Here is a 17,984-nt window from a genome sequence, read left to right on the forward strand (position 1 = left end):
ATATAATGAGCAAAGTCCATATGATTTAATTCATATTTAGCACATTTCAGACAACTGCCAGCTGCAACATATTGCTGTAATACATAATGTTAAATTGCTGAAGACTGAAGGAATATTTTAAAACTGTGGTAATACAATATGCAAATGTATACACCTTCTCACAAAATCCTCACCTTATGATTCTTCTTCTAGACTTCAGACTGATCTAGAAATATTTCTCTAGACATGTCCCTACAGTCCCACCGGGTGGCGCCATATGGCTCCAGACTCGTTTCCGCATCCGGACATGATGACACCACAGTACGATAATGCCAACTGGTGCTCTGATGATCGTTCATGTTTTTCCACACCACTGAACGTGGGTCCAGAACTCTTTCAGTGTCTTACTGACAGCATTATGCCAGCGACTAGGTGAAAGGTCTTCCCTGAAGGTTTCAGTATTCAAGTCATTTTGCTGGTGCTGGAGGTAGATGTCTCTGTTACATCCACACATTATCTGCATGATAATTCAGACGTGTGCCTCTATGCATTCAATGGGCCATCATGGAGTGGAATGGCCAATTTATTTTTGGCTATGGACCTCAAGGAGATACCCAGGCACCCAACTTCAAGTAATGGTAAGACTCTCTTCAGGGAGCATTTTCCTAAGAGATCTTGTGAAAATAAACACAAGAAACGACATAGAAAGTCAAAGTCCTCTTTTTCTTTGAAGAAGAAATGGTCATGCAACCATTTCCATTCAGAGTTTAAGTGCTATTCCATGATGCCAAACTCTATATCATCATCGGGCAAAAAGCCAGCGCCCAAAAAAGATGAGACCAGAGTTTCTGGTCCATCAGCCTTCCCCGAGAAGGTAAAGTCCTTCCTGATGACTATGCTGGATATTTTCAGGACAGCTCCATCACCCACGGGCCTCTCCCCAAGCTGGGGCTTTTTTCTTGTATGCTTGGTGGTTCTGACTCTGACACATCCCAGTGCCTATATTGAAGTTGCAGCAGGCTAATTCACTCTCCCCTGTTTGTTTGAAACCTACTTCGGCGCCAGAGCTGAACATGACGCCCACCACATAGTTATTAGAAGACATTACCCATGTAGTGAGAGACAAAGTTAAGTCAACCTTAAAGGGTAATCCCTTCACTGAGCTCCTCCACATGGCCCAGAAATTGCCTGAATAGAAGAAATGTTTATCTACGAGAAGGTGATATTCCCTACCCACTGGAACCGTTTCAGAAGAGGTTTGCTCATTTAGAACTGTGTTTTTGAAAGTCTTAGAGGCCATAGACCTGACTTTGTCTTCTGCAGAACTAAAGTCTAGCATTCTAACAGAAAGTTTGTAATCGTTGTCAACAGGAACGCCATTATTACCATTTAATGATCCCCTTTTACATCCAGTTGTGGCTGCATGGGAGAAACCTTTTCTGGGCCCTGCAGGCCATAGGCAGGCTACCAGACTCCGTAGGCCCACTCTACCTACTTTTTGTCTTCCCTCCAATCACTGAAAAGTCTGGTTTCCAAACATCTTTCAACCTTAATCCCAGTGCCTTTCATATGGCTCCTCCTGAAAAAGAGTCAAAGAAACTTGATAATTTGGATCTCAAGGTTTTTCCTTCCAGCAACCTGAACTTTTGCGCTGCGAATATGACTTGTATTCCAGGCTGATTAATGCATGCAGTGTGAGAATTGACAACGTTTATTGTGATCAGCTTGCCTAACCATATCAAAGAGCACTTTTCTGACCTTGTTAATGTTGGAATGAATGCATTAAAGCAGATCCTAAACTGAGGACTAGACTCCGTGGACAACATTGATTGTTCTATGGGAATAGCAGTTGCAGTGCTCTGGCACACCTGGATGTGCTTCACTTCCTCCTCAGGAAACATCCAAGCTATGATTATAAACATGCCCTTTGATGGCGAGTTGATGTTCAGAGAGAAAACCATCTCCTCCTTGGAACACTTTAAGAACAGTAGAGATATGACCTGTACACTGGCCAGAGCCTCCCAAGTACAGCAGTTTCACCAATTTAACCAAATGGTCTGCGGCTAATCCAGAGCAGAACAGCCTTAACAGAGGCAACCTTTTCAACCCATTTGAACTCCCAGCAGCTATAGTGCTCCTTTTGAGGCAGGGGTGGATGTAAGAGACTGTGTCCCTGGCAGAAGCCGATTCAATCCCCACCTACCTCGGCAGGCTCTGTCGCTTCCAAACCTCACAACATCATCTTCTTTATCTTTTACACCAAATGGGAGTCACTCTTTAGATCATCAGTATTGTTCATTTTCTAGAAGGTTTGTTTTCCTTGTTTCCTCCTACTCCACTTGTGTTCTTCACTGGGATTTTAATCTTGTATTGTCCTTCTTGTTGGTGTCCCTGTTGAAACCAATGCACTGTTGCCTGGTTAGGTTTCTTAACCTGAAGACAGTTTTGTATGTTGCTATTAATGTAGCACATAGGGTCAGAGACAGTAAAGAAGGGTGGTTTCTGAAAATGGAGGAATGGAAAGTTGAGATCCAAGGTGAACATTGGAATTAGCAAGTCTGAAGTGCAAGAGTGAAGTTCACTAACTACACACCTCAGTACCTAGCTTTCTGTTGGGTCAAATCAAGTACAGAGCTCCTACCTCTGTATAGCGCTCCCTGCTCTGACCTGTACAGTGCTGATTGCTCAATATCAAGCTACTAGCTCAGCACAGATCACTGCTTTGTGCAGGACCCCAGCTCAGTAGAGTTTTCGTTGCTGAATATGAAGCTCCTCGTCAGTATAGGATTACCTTCTCAGAACAAAGCCCACTACACAGACCTTTTTCTGCTTTTGCTGGTTGCCTCATCATTTCATTTTATTGATAGTCATTAAGAACGTTTCTATGATGTTGGAGAGATTCAGATGAAAAAACAACAAAGCACTGCACTTAAGGGACTTTCAGACACCCGGGATCTACTATTCATCTGGCATGAAATGCAAGACTAATCTGCAAGAACATATACACATTCATACACTGACAATGAAGCACACACACACAAGAACAGGCATACAAACACAAAAGCACAAAGCTACACAGAAGCACACTCATACATGCAAATAATGGCTTATGCACTGATGGCAGGGTGTGTCTTTCAGGGGAGAGGAATTTCTAGCAGAGGAGACAGGAGACTGTTGGGGCCTGTATGAGATGGGAGACTGGGACAGGGAGCATCTGTCTAGCAATATAGTCTGTGTGTCCATAGAGATAGTTCATCACTCAAAGATTTTAGGCAACTACAGCGTCTGTCAGCAGGGCACCTTTGTGAAGAGGCAGAAGCAGCACGACTAGAGAGAGGGCGCTTAGGACAATAGAGCATCAACTACAGAAGACGGGTAATTACAGTGTCTGCCTTTGTGGGTTTAGGGACAGAGAGTGTGTGTCCATCAAGAGAGAATGTATCCTTTCAGTGACAGAATGGTTAAAGGAAGTGAAGACAAACAAACAGTAGAAGAGATACAGAATGTTCAATGAGAGACGCATTGTGAGGAAAGGACCTGGAACATTTCAGGCAATCACCTCCAGTCACAGATTTGGGTTGAATCCATCATCGTTCTTTAGCTCACTTCACCACCTCACTTCAGACCCAGCTATATGCAAATTCGTCTTGACCCTGTGCCTCATTGAATAATCCAGCCCGAACTGCCAAGCCAGGTCTTTCCTGAACCAGAAACAAGCATCCTAGGACCGGTTTTGGGGTAACACCCCTCATCAGCCAGTCTAGCTTAAATCCAGTGGCAAAGCGAGCAAGAGACCCATGTCTGGGCATACCCTGCAAGCTTCAGGCGAACAAAGCAAACACAAGGAGATGATGGACGGGCCGCTGAAACATTTCAGACAATCACCTCCAGTCACAGATCTGGGTTGAATCCATCATCGTTCTTTAGCTCACTTTGCCACCTCATTTCAGACCCAGCTGTGCCTCATGGGAACAGTCCAGCCTGAACTGCCAATAGACACAACAACAATTTATTAAAGAGAGTATGTGTATGAATGTATGAGACCTTGTTCATCAAAATCCACTGCAAGGTTTCTAAGATACAGATTTTACAAGTTTTTATCCCTTTTAAATGCAACTGCAAAGAAGCTTTGGTCAACAGAAAGTTTGTAAACTTTTCAAACGTTTGAAAGAGTTAGTGTGAATTCTCTGGCCCAGGTTGGGTGACCAAATTCGACTAGGGGGCCAGAGAGGATACTTAAGACAGTTGTCTGGCCACCAGAGCATTTTTAAAGCAAGTTCCAAACTTAATAGGACGACTGCCATAGAGATCAATGAAGCGATCTTGATGCTGAGGATACAGGTCGATGGGGGTGTCTCTGTGATTGTCCGTCGGTCCACAAGTGAAGAGGGGCAACTTATGCTACGTAGATAGGGGTCTCGCGAAGTCCTCTACACTGCAATAGTCAATCAGATGATGCTGCCCTACTCGACACTTTGCACTACAGTTGGGACAAAATCCTCAGGTGGTAGCTGGTGTCCCTTGAGTAAGATGAATCCGGTCTAAGATAGCACTCATGGTTCTGGCAGACATAGGTGCAACTTATGGCTATCTTTGATTTGTTCTTTTGTGCACCTGGCTGTAATTACGAGGGACTAACAAAGCTATTAACTAATCAGAGGCCAGCATTTACAAAGGACAATGACTCAAACCAAAAAAATATGAGCGGAGCTTCAAGTCCATACTCCAATACAGCATGCCTCGCAGAGCAGCACATGTGCTGCCCAGGCTCAACCTAAAAATGTGGAGGTAAACATGCAAAAAGAGGCATTTCATTAAATTTTATTTCTCTATTTTTCTCATCTAGTGTGGGGTCCTTTTTATGTGTGTTTTTCACTTTATCACTGTTTGAAGTGTTGCACAAATACTTTACGCATTGCCTCTGAATTAAACCTGACTGCTCTGTGCCAATCTCTACCAGAAAGTTGAGTACAGGTTAAAAGAGGGTTGGCTTGCGCCTCACCCTGTCAAGGATTTTGGTTGCCGCTTGACCAGGGCTCTCACCGCAGTCAACCAATAACCCAATTCCTCACACCCTGGGTACCCCTCGTACAATATACCAGGGACTTGTAAGTAATTTGTCCTATGCCATTTGAGTATAAGTCAATCAAACATGTACTTTTAAGGGTTGGAGCACTGGCACTGATGTCCGGTTAGCCGGCCTCAATACACTCTGGTAGTGATCATGCAAAAAAGACATTTCATTATACGACCCTTCTTCAGATGAAAGGTTATAGGCAACTATCCTACACTCTGGTAGTTCTCATCATCTATGTGAAAGAACCTGGAAAGGTCATCTGCATTGGCATGGTAAGTCCCAGGGCTGTGTTCCACAGTAAATCCATACCCAGTAGGGAAATGGACCACCCCAATAATTTAGGGTTCTCTCCTCTTATCTGCTTAAGCCACCTGAGAGGCCTGTGGTCAATTTGAATTCTGAAGCGAGTACCACACACACAGGGTATTAGCTTCTTCAGGGATCAAAACTCAGCAAAGGCTTTCCTGTCAATTGCACTCCAAAGCTGCTCTCTGGGGAGGAGTCATCTACTGATCAAGGCACCAGGTTGATTGTGGCCCTCATCATTTATCTGTGACAGAACTGCCCCAATCCCATGTTCAGAAGCATCTGTCTGGACAATAAACTATTTACTAAAATCAGGGGCCTTTCAGACAAGTGCTGAGCACAAGCTTCCTTGAGAGCTTCATGGTTCTTTTGACACTTTTAAGTCAAAATAACGTTTCTGGGCTGTTTATTAGAAGTACGCTCTGTCAATGGTGCCACAAAGCTACTATAAGCCTAAACAAAGCCTCTCTGAAATTATCTCCTTAGGAATTCCACCCTGGTGAAGATTCCAAGGAGGGCCCTAGCTACTTCAGGGGCAGTAACTGTCCTAATAGGTATAGCTTGTGGATACCTAGTGGTATAGCCTACCACCACTACCACCAGCTGTTTCCAGATGCTGCTTATTGGTCTAGGGGACCAACAGTGTCAATCCCCACCCCCTCAAAGGAAGTGCCCTACTACAAGTAGTGGTATCAGGGGAGACTTTGGCTTGCCACCTGTCTTGTCACTGGCTTGACCGATGATCACAGAAGCAACATAATGCCTTCACTTTCTCAGACATCTGAGAGAAAAACAAATGTTTGACTAACTATTGCCAGGTCTTGGACTGCCCCTCCAAATGTCCTGCTAAGGAGATGTCATGGGCCAGTTTGAGGAGCAACACTCTGTAATGTTGGAGGAACACCACTCTCCTGGTTGCCCCTGGTTTGGAGTCCCTTGCCTCCTTGTAAGGGATTCCTTCCTCCCAGTATACTTTATGGTTACCACTGACATCACCTTGGTTTTGCTTGATAGCCAAATGTGTCAGGCCTTCAAAAGTTGGGCAAGTCTTCTGTCCCTGGCATAAATGATCTCTGGGAGGACCTCCTGCTCCATGAAGCTCTGCCAGCTCTGGAAATTTTGCCAAAGAAGCAGGCTCCTCTTCAGGCACGAGGCCTTCCGCCTTGGGGTTAGGCTTCTTCTGGGCCTGAGGGCTTTTGGAAGTTGGCTCACCAGCCTTCCTGTACTTTATCTTGTTCCTAGGGACTTGGCCCCTTGAGTTTCCGTCAAGGCCTATGTTTGCTCTAGTGGAGACACACACACACACACACTTTGAGAGACCCAGCATTTCTGCATGAGTACCTCTCTCCACCTCTGCCTAGGCAGAAGATACAAGGTGCTTTCCCAGAAGACACTCTGCTGGAATGGCAGGGACACCGCTACCTTCTTGGACCAGCAACCACTCCCCACTCAAAGTCTGCCATAGCTATGGGACAGGACCTTCTAATATTGTCAGAGTTGGCAATCTAGTGCACCTCACCTGGGATTATTTGGTCTGAAGAAACCAGCTTAACCATGACCATGATTATGCTGATACCTATATACCACAGAGCCTGTACCTCAACCTATTTGATTTTTGGCCGCTGCCTATACTTTTCCATACTTCAAGGCCAGTGAGTCAAGGTTCAATATCCTCTCCACCTAGGGAAAGTAAGGCAACCTCTGTGTAACCTTTGGAATTCTTGAGGAACAATTTTCACCCCACCCCTACAATAACAATGCCTTTTGGGACGGTTAAATGTGGGTGACATTTTGGTGCATTCAGCATCTCTCTTCTTGTACCCTGGTTGCCAAACGTCAAAGCACACCCCAGCCTTCGAAGAGTTCGAATTCCTTCCCAGGTACACTTTTTCTTTTAATCGGGAGCTCCCACCCTTGGGCATTCTTTTGGGGCTCCATAGGAATTTCCACTCTGAAGGGGGCCTGTCCTCTTTCTTAGGCTCACCTCCATAGGACTTCTTGGGCACTGTAGTGCGTACCCATTCATCAGCTATCTTATCCAGCTCTGTAGAACTGGATAGCTAGGAATCTACTAGGTGCTGATTAACTTCCCTTAGGAACAGTTAGTTTAGTATGTGCTGCTTCACTATCAAATTGTAGAGCCCTTCAGTAGTGCACACTCTGTTACCCTTGATCCAACCTCCCAGTGATTTTACAGAAGCATCTGCAAAGTCAACCCATGTCTGTGATGCCCCCTTTTTATGTGTTCCTAAAATTGTGTATGCACGCTTCAGGACTGAGACTAAAGAGCTCAATGAGCCCCTCTTTCATGTGTGAATAGGACTCAGCCACCTCCTCTTCAGGTTTTAAGAGTCTGCCCCTCCGTACCACTGAAACAAGTTCCCACAACAAGGACCCCCTGTTTTTGGCACCCTCCGTCCTCATCCCTGGAGCCCTCTCATAATATGCTAGCCATTTGTAAATGTCATCCTCCTCAACATATTTAGAAACAATACCCTTGGGCAACCTCGGATTATAGGCTTCCCATGCAATTACCTTTGTGTCTTTGTTGCTGCCACCATGTCCTTGGGACATTAAGCCAATCATGATCCTTTTCTCCTCAAAGGCCAGTCTGTCTTGGACAACCAAAATGCACTCCACTAACTCTCCCGTGTCCAGCAGACTTGGATGCAACTTTAGAGCATCAGGATTTGGTCTCTCAGGCTGCACGGTGGGGGTCATTGGCAATCAAGCAATTGTGGCTACTGACTAGCGAAGGCGGGCTTCATCAGGTTTTGTGGTTGGTCCTGAAGCTGTAACAGGAAGTCAGTCAACTGACTCTTGGAGTTCATCTCTTCTGTCTGGGACTCTGGAGCGACTTATCCTCAAGCCTAGCACCACAGGCCTCTCTTTGTTAACCCAAGGATTACCAGGTGCAGTTCGGTCTTTAGTGCAGCCTGTCTTGTCTGGTCCAGGAAACTATTGTGATATACACTTCCAGGTGATACATTGGAAAGTAAAGGGTCTGCTGTTAGAAGCAAGTGCCCTCACTAACCAGAAGGTGGCATCCTTCATCGGGCCTTCTCCTCGTTGGGCTAGTGCTGCAATGCCTAATAGGCCCACCGAGGCCCCTCTGGTTTATTGGTAAACTTGCACTCCTACGAGTAGGTTCATAGTATTAGTGACCCTCCTATAGTAAGGATAGGGTCCCTTGGAGGTCGAAGACGTAACGCGCTCCATTATAAATTGTTCTACTTTATAGGAGACGGTATGCAGGACCGCCAAACCTCCTTGTCCCCCTATGTTGATGATATTTTAGAATGTTCGCCACCATCCATGATCCCATATAGGTTGCTCAAGAATTACTCCACTTAGTATGACAACACGTTTGTTAAGTTCAAGTCTTAAGATGTGAATTTCGCACACAGAAGTAGGATGTGTTTGGATGCATTCTCTCCTGAAGGTATATATATGTCTCCCATCTATGCATTAAGTGCTTTTGGTTTCCTCTAAGACTGGTGCTCCTCCTCTGAGAAGCCCAAATGTGTACATAGGATTCTTAATCTGTATGTGAGCCTAATTTGGGGAACAGCTCTCACACCTGTCTCTTAAAGAATTTGCTGCTAGTTGCGCCTGGAGTTCCATCCACAACTGATCACCAGCCAAACACTCTCAACAAGTCATGCCACCAGTAACATCAGCTGTGCTCTCATACACACAACACAAAGCACAGGCCTTCACCCCCTAATGTATGGGGTTTCTTAACCATGGAAAAACTAATCTGGGCGAAATTCACATACCATATGATACTAATAAAACATTCACTGAACATTGATTTTGCATACGTTTCCACCTCTTGGTAACTTTATTTTCACACATTTTCTTGTTCACGACATGAATGCTACAACTAATCCACCTCCCCAATGTATTCTCCAGTTATACTTCTTTAGCAAATGGTTGTAAAGTGGAATCCCTTTCATGAGAAAAAGGCCTATGTATTGTTTAGAATTTATTTTTGCCCTACCTTACTGACTTTGTCAATGAAATAATATGTACCGTGTCTTCCTATTTCTAGAACCTTGCTGGAGGAGTCCAAAAAATAGCTGAATTTTTTAGTCTTTCTGCAACTGAAGAACAAATCCGGCTTATTGCAGAAAGAGCCACATTTGATGCAATGAAGGCAAGGTCCCAGGAAACACATGGTGGCTTCGGCAATGCTCTTTTCAGAAAAGGTAATTGCACATGCTCTAGGGTGGGGTTGTCTGGAAGCACTATCCAGTTAAAAACATTGTGTCCTGGGGGCAGATAACACAATCCTGTGAGAAAAGTATAGTTCAATTTCATTATTTAGAGAAAAAATGTTGTAAGATTATCTCTAATATACACTACATTAGTTAGTAATTTTTTCATAAACACATTCTTTTTATTCACTCTTCACATCTTTAATCAGCACTATATTAAAATATATATATATATACATATATATACACATATATATATATATACATATATATACATATATATATATATCTATATATATATCTATATTCACTGAAAAAAACATAGGTTTTACACACGTTATAGTTAGGAACTAGCATTTACAAAACCTATGAAATTCACTGAAAAAACCATAGGTTTGACACCAGTTATAGTTAGCTGGAAATTTTATTGATATAAAACCAATGAAATTCCACGTTATAGTTAGTTGGACTCACTATAACTTGCGTGTGTAATGCACTGCTGATGACGTCACATATTACATCACTCATGACATCACTGATGACACCATCCAGTGAATGTGTGTCTTTCTGAAAAATAAATATGTATTATATATGTATATATTATTGAATATCTTAGTGAATACATATATTAGTGAGCAAAGCTTAAATATTTAAATATATGTATTAGTGTTTCACTTTGTGTATAAGTGGCTGCATGGGTTGATGAGTAGGTACATGTGTATGTATATAGGTTATTAGATGTTTTTCTTAGTATCAGTATAAGTGTTTGCATGGTTTGGTGGGGGTATTACTTACTACATAGATGCAAGAATGACTGAGTCTCTGTTTGTATGTGTTTTGAAGACAGCATATGTGCAGGACTGTATGGGTGGATTAGTGTGCATATGTCTGTGTTAGTGAGTGAATGTCTGTCTTTTTAGTGTTTTTATCAGTAACTACATTTGATTTAATGTAGTATATGTGAATATTGGTGTATATAAGTGACTATATGTGAGAGTGAAGGATTATAAGAGTTCCTCTTTAAATTAGTATGTGTTTCTATAAGTGATTTTTTAAGAGAGTAAGTATGTGTAAGTTTCCTTAGAAGTAAAGTAATAGTGTGTGTGTATAACTGTTTATTTTCAATAGTTTATTTGCATGTGTGAGTATGTGTGTGAATAATTTTTGGATGACTTTCGGTGTGTAACAGGATGTGTAGGTGTATCACTACATATGATTACTGAATATATGTATGAGTGAATATATAGAACTGTTGGTGAATTAGTGCATGTGTATATAGATGGTGGAATTATTGAATTGGTTGTTGTAACTGGTATGAGTATCTCCATTTTTTTGAACATTTTAGTTTCTATTTTTGAATATGCGTTTCAAGGGTTAGATTACAGTGAAAGGAGGTCTGTCACTGTGTCACAAGGATGGTGTCATCAGTGATGTCATGAGTGATGTAATATGTGACGTCATCAGCAGTGCATTACTCGCGCAAGTTATAGTGAGTCCAACTAACTATAACGTGGAATTTCATTGGTTTTATATCAATAAAATTTCCAGCTAACTATAACTGGTGTCAAACCTATGGTTTTTTCAGTGAATTTCATAGGTTTTGTAAATGCTAGTTCCTAACTATAACGTGTGTAAAACCTATGGTTTTTTCAGTGAATTTCATTGGTTTTTAAAATGCTAATTCCTAACTATCTCGTGTATACAACCTATACTTTTGTCAATAAAGTTCTGGCAATATTTTTTTCGAAAACAAGCCGTTTTCTTCACTGTTCAAGTTGCATAGAGACTCCTTGTAAAGCGATACAGAATTAGAAAGTCTGTACCTTGCCTTTTTTTCAACGCATTAAAATTTGTCTGTAAATAAAAATAGCCTTTCTAAACTTTCGTGCGCGACCCGGTGTGCGCACTCTCGGCAACAGTTCTCAATAAAATGGATAGCGCATTTCCAAGCTTTCGTGCGCGACCGACTGCGCGCACCCACCTATATATTTCGTGAAAACTTTGCAATTTGAACTTATTGAATTTCTTCATAGACCCATCAAAGAACTTAAAATACGTCAGAGACTAAACCTAGGCTTCTTTTTTAATATTATGAAAATTTTCATTAAATGGAGCCGAATGTCCTTTTAAACTTTTGTGCGTGACCAAATGTACACACCTTGGTATTAAAAAAAATATATAAAAGGTTTTATAGTTCAACAATTGTATGCTTGAATCAAGCTCAAAAGATATATTAAATCCGAATATGTTTGAATTTACTTCTTTTCACGTTTTGAAACTTCGCTTGTTGAAAATGGCAATGTATATACACATAAGCGGCGTTCATTTGTGTTCACTGTACCCCTTGTTGTAAGCAGAACGGATATCGCGAAACACTGACTGTGTTATCCCGCCAGCATAGACCCATGCACACACGTACACGACAGCCATTTTAGGCACCATGGCCTCTCTGCCCGTTTGTTAAACCCCCGGCACCCCTCCCCGCGCGCACTGCTCATGCATCGGCCATAAAACCCTCTCCCTCTGCGTGACCCTACTCTCGAAGTAACCCTCCTGCTCGACCCACACCCCCCCATTTCCTCCCAAGAACACCCTTCCCCTCAGCTGACGAGCCCCCCCCAGCTGCACTTGGCCTTTCGACCCGGTCCCAAGTCCTAAGACCAAGCCTCGTGGATGTACACCCCCCCTTTTTTTCTGCCCAGCATAACGAAACCGTGATACACCAACCGAAGTGCCCGATCTTATCGCCTGCCCAACCTTTGATCTGATCATCCCCTCCTGCCCTCGTGTCCTGTAGGAATGTCCGGCTGAGAGATCACAATCTCTTGTTACATTCAGGAGGGGAGGATGACATCTGAGCGACTGGTATGGGAATAGGCCTGAAGCTGGGATTCCAAGCATGCTTTTTCCTACTTCAAAGCGTCTTTATTGCAATAAGGAATGTTTGTGCATCATAAACATGTGTATAAAAGACGAAGCCTCAGAGAAACTTGTTAGAGCACCTCCTGAAGACACTATGCGAGTGTCCGAAATGACAGGCTCTCCTCATGAGAAATAAAACTCTGTTCTTGTTTTCCTGCTTCCAGCGCCCGTCTCTTTATTTGGTAATTGTTCAAGATGGGAACTAAGAGGCGTCCTGCGCCAGCAGCCTGGGCATCAGGTGCGTTATGGGCTGACTTTTCCACAATTGGCGTCCCAACGCGGGGTCCATCAGCGACATAAGGTCCGGTAAGAGAGGTCCAGACGATGGGGTGAACATCTAAACGATTGGAGTATACCTGCCTTGAGAGGGCCCTCGTCCGGCTGCTGATTGAATGAGCTTCACCGATTCCGAACGGATCTCTCTCAAGTGACCTACTGTCCTGACTGGAATCCCACAAAAATGTTGCGGTAAAAACATGGAGAAAGAGAACGATTGGGCGCTGGAAAAGGGAAGGCGAAGAATTGCCCACACGGTCCGCTCCGGGTAAGGTTAAGTAGGACGTCTTTACGTCCGATTGGTAGGATGGTTTTATCCATCTGATTGATTGATTGATTGTACTTGAAGTATTGGTTCTCTTTGAGACATTTTCTATTTGCAAACAGCGATGAATAGGAACGTTCCTCTCTCTTTGCAAATAGTGAAGGATAGGTAATGCAGACGTTTGTCCCCCATTGTAATCCGTCATGCCTATCTTTCTCCCCACTGATTGTTTGTTATCGATTTTTATCGATTATTGCTCTTTGAGATATTCCCTGTCTACAAACAGAGAAGAATAGAAATATTCTGCCCCCCTTTGCAGATAGTGAAGGATAGGTAATGCAGATTTTTGTCCCCTATTGTAATCCGTCATGCCCATTTTTTCTCCCCACTGATTGATTAATTACTTGGACATTTTATTGTTCAAGGAATAGTTCGTTCGAGGCATTCCCTGTTTGCAAATAACGCAGAAAAGAAATATTCTGTCTAATCTTTGCAAGTAGTGAAGGGTAGGTAATGTGGACCTTTGTCCCCCGTTGTAATCTCTCGTGCCTATCTACTCCCCACTGATTGGTAAACTAGTTCCACCCGGACCATTTATTAGAGGTAGGTCATCTGGCTCGACCTGAGGGCACCCCTAATAAAAAGGACATATGCAACAATAACGAAGTAATCACCGTATCCTGTTAACAGAAACTTTAGCATGAAATACGCTAGAAAGGAAAAAAAAAAAAAAGAGAGAAAGAAATAAGAAAGCAAAATCAGTAGGCCACTGATGAGTTTTTCATTTCGCTACAAATAGGAAAACGCTAGAAATAGCTCACGATAAAACACATGATTTCGCTAGAAATAAGAAACGTTAGAAATAAGCCCGTAATAAGAAACATGAAAATGGTGAGAGAAGCCAAGCTTGACATCGCGACGGCCACGAGGCAACTAGGCTTCGCCACCCCTCACTGCTCCAAACATGTCTGTCCCACCGCCTGCCACGACCCAATAACGGTAACATGAGAAAGATACACACAGCAGATACCTACCCCCATTCTGGAAACTCCCGAAGTGCAACAGGTCCGCGGCTACGCCCATCCGGAAGACGAGATCTTCGGCATGTGTAGGGCGGGTCCTGCTGCCAGCCGTCGGCCGGGGAGGTCGTCGCATAAGGTGGGCCAGAAGAGGAGCCGAGGCCGACGGGATCCGGGCGTCCCCTCCTCTTCTTTCTTCAATAATGGCTGCGACAACACGGGGGGGGGATGTCTTGCTCATGCCGTCGACCCCCCCCGTATCTCCTGGTCCAGCCCCGGCTTGGTATGAGCTCCCCGTTCGGCCCTGAAGCGGCACCTTGCAGGCCACCGGGGGGGGATGTCTTGCCTATGCCTCCGACCCCCCCCCTCTCTCATCGCCTGGTCCGGCCATCATGAATATTAACGGCGAGAAAAACGGCATGGGGTGCACTGGGAGGGAGAGGCGGCGCGAACGAGCCTCTCCCACCTCCCCAGGTGGAGGCCCTCCAGTGGCACCCCCGACGCTCCACTCACCCGACAAGGGTTCGTCTACTCTTGTGATGCAGTGACTGCTGGAACTCGTAAAATGGCGGTCGACCCTGCAGGAGCGGGCCCGGCGTGAAGGGATGGCCCGGTTGCTTGTTAGTTAAGAAATGAGTCCCACAATCAGAAGTGTTCTCCTCGACTTTGAAGATTCTATAAGAGCCACGGGGGCCCCCGACCCCCGCAAGCACCCCCGATTGGGAATGACTGCCATGATTGCCTGCGGAACGATGAAAATGTAGCCGCGAGACGTCGGCGCTCCCATGCTGGCGCCAGCCTCAGTTTGAATGACTAAAATCCTGCAGACTACAGTTCGGATCAGTTGCGGTGAAAACCCAGTATGACCCGGTAGAAAAAAATTGTTGCCTCCCTCCCCCTTTGACTGATGGTTCATACCGCCGATCCTTTCTGTTGCCCTTTAACGGAACTTTTGGACTGCCGAAAGAGGCTCTGGGCCAACCACGAGTTGGTGGAGATTTTGACTATGCCTGGATCTGCCTGGCTGCACCCAAAATGGCGCTGATACAAATGAATCTTTCAACTCCTTGTTGTACCCCGATTGCTCAGCCTTGGTGTCATGAGATATGTATGCAGTTTTTTTTTTTAAACACAATGAATTGATATGGGATGGGTACTGATTATGTGTTCGGACAATGAATTGACATGAGATGGGTACTGATTGAACATTCGGACAATGAATTGTTGTTAAGTTTTGGCGCATCATGATTATTGAAAGTTCGAATTTCAACACTTATGATACTCGCTCACACTGAAGTTTTAATATGATTTTATTGCACTTGTCGCACTTTTTATTATGAAATCAACGACCACCGACTCCATTAGGTTTTCCACTAATAAGTATCTCCACGTGTACAGTTCCAGCCTGCTCCGTGGCCGGCCCACGGGGTTGTAGGCCCGTATTTGTGCACCGACATTCTTATTAAAGATTTTTGAAAGCAAACGTAGTTGTCACGTGTAGATTGGTAAGGTTCGAATAAAAGACCACTATTTCCGATATAACTAAAATACAGGTGAAATGGCTCAGCTCGATTAGTTAAGGGTTAAAAGGTATAGTACGCAGAAATATTGCAACGGTCCAGGTTTTTGTTGTATATGTTTTTCATTTTTTGTACAGCCTAAAGCACATATGTTAATATTTTACTCCTTTTCACGTTTTGAAACTTCGCTGAATTAGACCGCTACTTCCAAATGGCGTACGTGACCAGATACTGAAGGAATGCGTCTTGAAAGTGGCTGACTGTAATGTATGATATTTCACTCAGTGACTTTCAGGCCCAGGTTGTATGTTCAGAGGAACACTTACCGTTTATTAGAGGTAGATCGTCCGACTCCACCGGAGGACACCCCTAATAAAAAAGACATATATATAAAATGCGGACTAGCCGCTGTATCGTACTAGCAAAGTTTAACTTAAAAATCGTTAGAGAAAACAAAAAGAATCGAGCAAAATCAGTAGGCCACTGATAGGATCTCTTTTTGACCTCGCTAAAATAGAAACATTAGGAACAACCCCTCATGAGAAATATGAAACTAGTGAGAGAAACCGAGCTCGACGCCATGATGGCTGCAACATAGCTCGGCGCCGCCACCCACCCCGCCCAAAATAACGACAAACCCTATGCAAATATTATAAATAAATAGAACACACCAGCAAAGTAACAGAGTAAAACGTTTTATTAAATAACTATTTACATGCCAGCCTGCTGCAATATGAAAACAACACTTCCAAAATGATCGACTACCTTTAAGAAGAAAAAAAGAATCTTTCATCTGGCAATTTTTCACTTATCCTGAAGATCAAAAGAAAGTAAATGCATCAAAAGTAACCTGCACGATATTTGACTCGTTTCTCTCAAGAAGAAATCCAACAAAAAAATATTCCTTTTCCATACATACCATGGTGCGCCATGTCAAACAAATGCACCCTGTGCAATTTGCAGAGGCATCGACAAAAGCCCTGGCCACGCTATTACCATTAGAGGTGGCCAGCACATTTTCTGATCGACGACCTGTATCTCCATCGAGTGCACAGAAGGACTTGAGATATTTAACTCTATATGGTCTATAACGCCGAAACGCGTCTGTTGCGAACTCTAAAATAAATATCTTAGAGCTACCCCGGAGTGCGTGGTTTCTTTGGTTGAAGCTTTGTGGAAACCGTGAGCTGGATATTTATGCGGATCCTGCGACCGCATCACGCACCCGTCTGAGAGTGCTCTCGGAACTTGCAGGAAATGGAGCTGGATGGTCTATAACTTATGGTTTTTTCAGTGAATTTGCTCCGCCAGCCACCCCGCCCAAAATAACCACAAACCCTATGCAAATATTAAAAATATATACAACACACCAACAAAGTAACAGGGTAAAACGTTTCATTAAATAACTATTTACATGTCAGCCTGCTGCAACATCGATCCAAATGCATGACACTGTTCCTGTCAAGGTAGCATAGCTGGCGGCCTAGGGGTGGAGGACCGTTGTGCGAATACCCCGGGGAGGACTCCGGATATGCTTGATCCCAGAGATTCTTTGATGTAACTGCCTTCCACAAATGGCATAAGTCCTGGATGTTCGGTGCCATACTTGAAGGTTTGACCTAAAGACACGTCCTGCGGTGCCCTAGTCCAACCATCACATATACCTCCGCCAGGAGACGGCGTGGGGTGCACTGGAAGGGAGAGGCGGCGCGAACGAGCCTCCCCGGGTGGAGGTTTCTCAGCTGCACCCCAGCGCTTCACTCGACAAGCTGAGTTGCGCCCGCTCCTGCAGCACATTGCCTCGCTCGGCCAGCTCAATTACGCCTGCTCTTGCTATTACAGCGTCTCACCCGCCATCCGGCTGAATTGCATCCACTCTTGCGGTACACCGACAGGCGGCTGCCACAGAGCTCAGGAAATGGCGGTCGGCTCCACAGACTTGGGCCTGGCCTGCAAGGATGGCTGTGGACAACCCTGGAACTCGGACCCTTCACTGCTACGGCATGGGCCCCATTCCCAAAAGCGTCCCATCAGCCTTGAAGATTCTACAAGAGTCACCGGGGCGCCCGACTCCCGCAGAGTTCCGGTGGGGAGCTTCTGCCATGATTGCTCGCAGAATGGCCACGACGTAGCCACGGGGTGCTCTCATGCTAATGCCAGCTTCAGTCTGAAACTTCCAGAAACACTGTAGACTACCAATTCAATCAGTTCCGGTGGAGCCCCAACGACGTATCGCGTTGTTGCATAATGCGTCATATGACACGCCGTGTTAGAGCACCCGGAAGTCCTCCGGTGCGCGAGGCGCGAAGCGCAGCTTCCCGGAAGCAATCCGGGGCGCGGAGCGCGTAACGTAAGCATAACAGGTCATGTGACTTGTTAATAAAGCTTTTCATTGGTTTA

General features: G+C 44.4%; 1 protein-coding gene across 1 annotated transcript in view; it reads left to right on the top strand.

Annotated features, from left to right (window-relative positions):
* Positions 1-17,984, top strand: part of SULT6B1 (sulfotransferase family 6B member 1) — a 95,419-nt gene that overhangs the window by 53,855 nt on the left and 23,580 nt on the right. Inside the window, exon 6 of the mRNA XM_078677441.1 lies at positions 9,417-9,573. Coding sequence (XP_078533567.1) covers positions 9,417-9,573 — 157 coding nt within the window. The remainder of the gene's footprint in view (positions 1-9,416; positions 9,574-17,984) is intronic.

This window comes from Lissotriton helveticus, chromosome 2_1 (genome assembly GCF_964261635.1).
Source record: "Lissotriton helveticus chromosome 2_1, aLisHel1.1, whole genome shotgun sequence".
NCBI classification, from domain to species: Eukaryota; Metazoa; Chordata; class Amphibia; order Caudata; family Salamandridae; genus Lissotriton; species Lissotriton helveticus.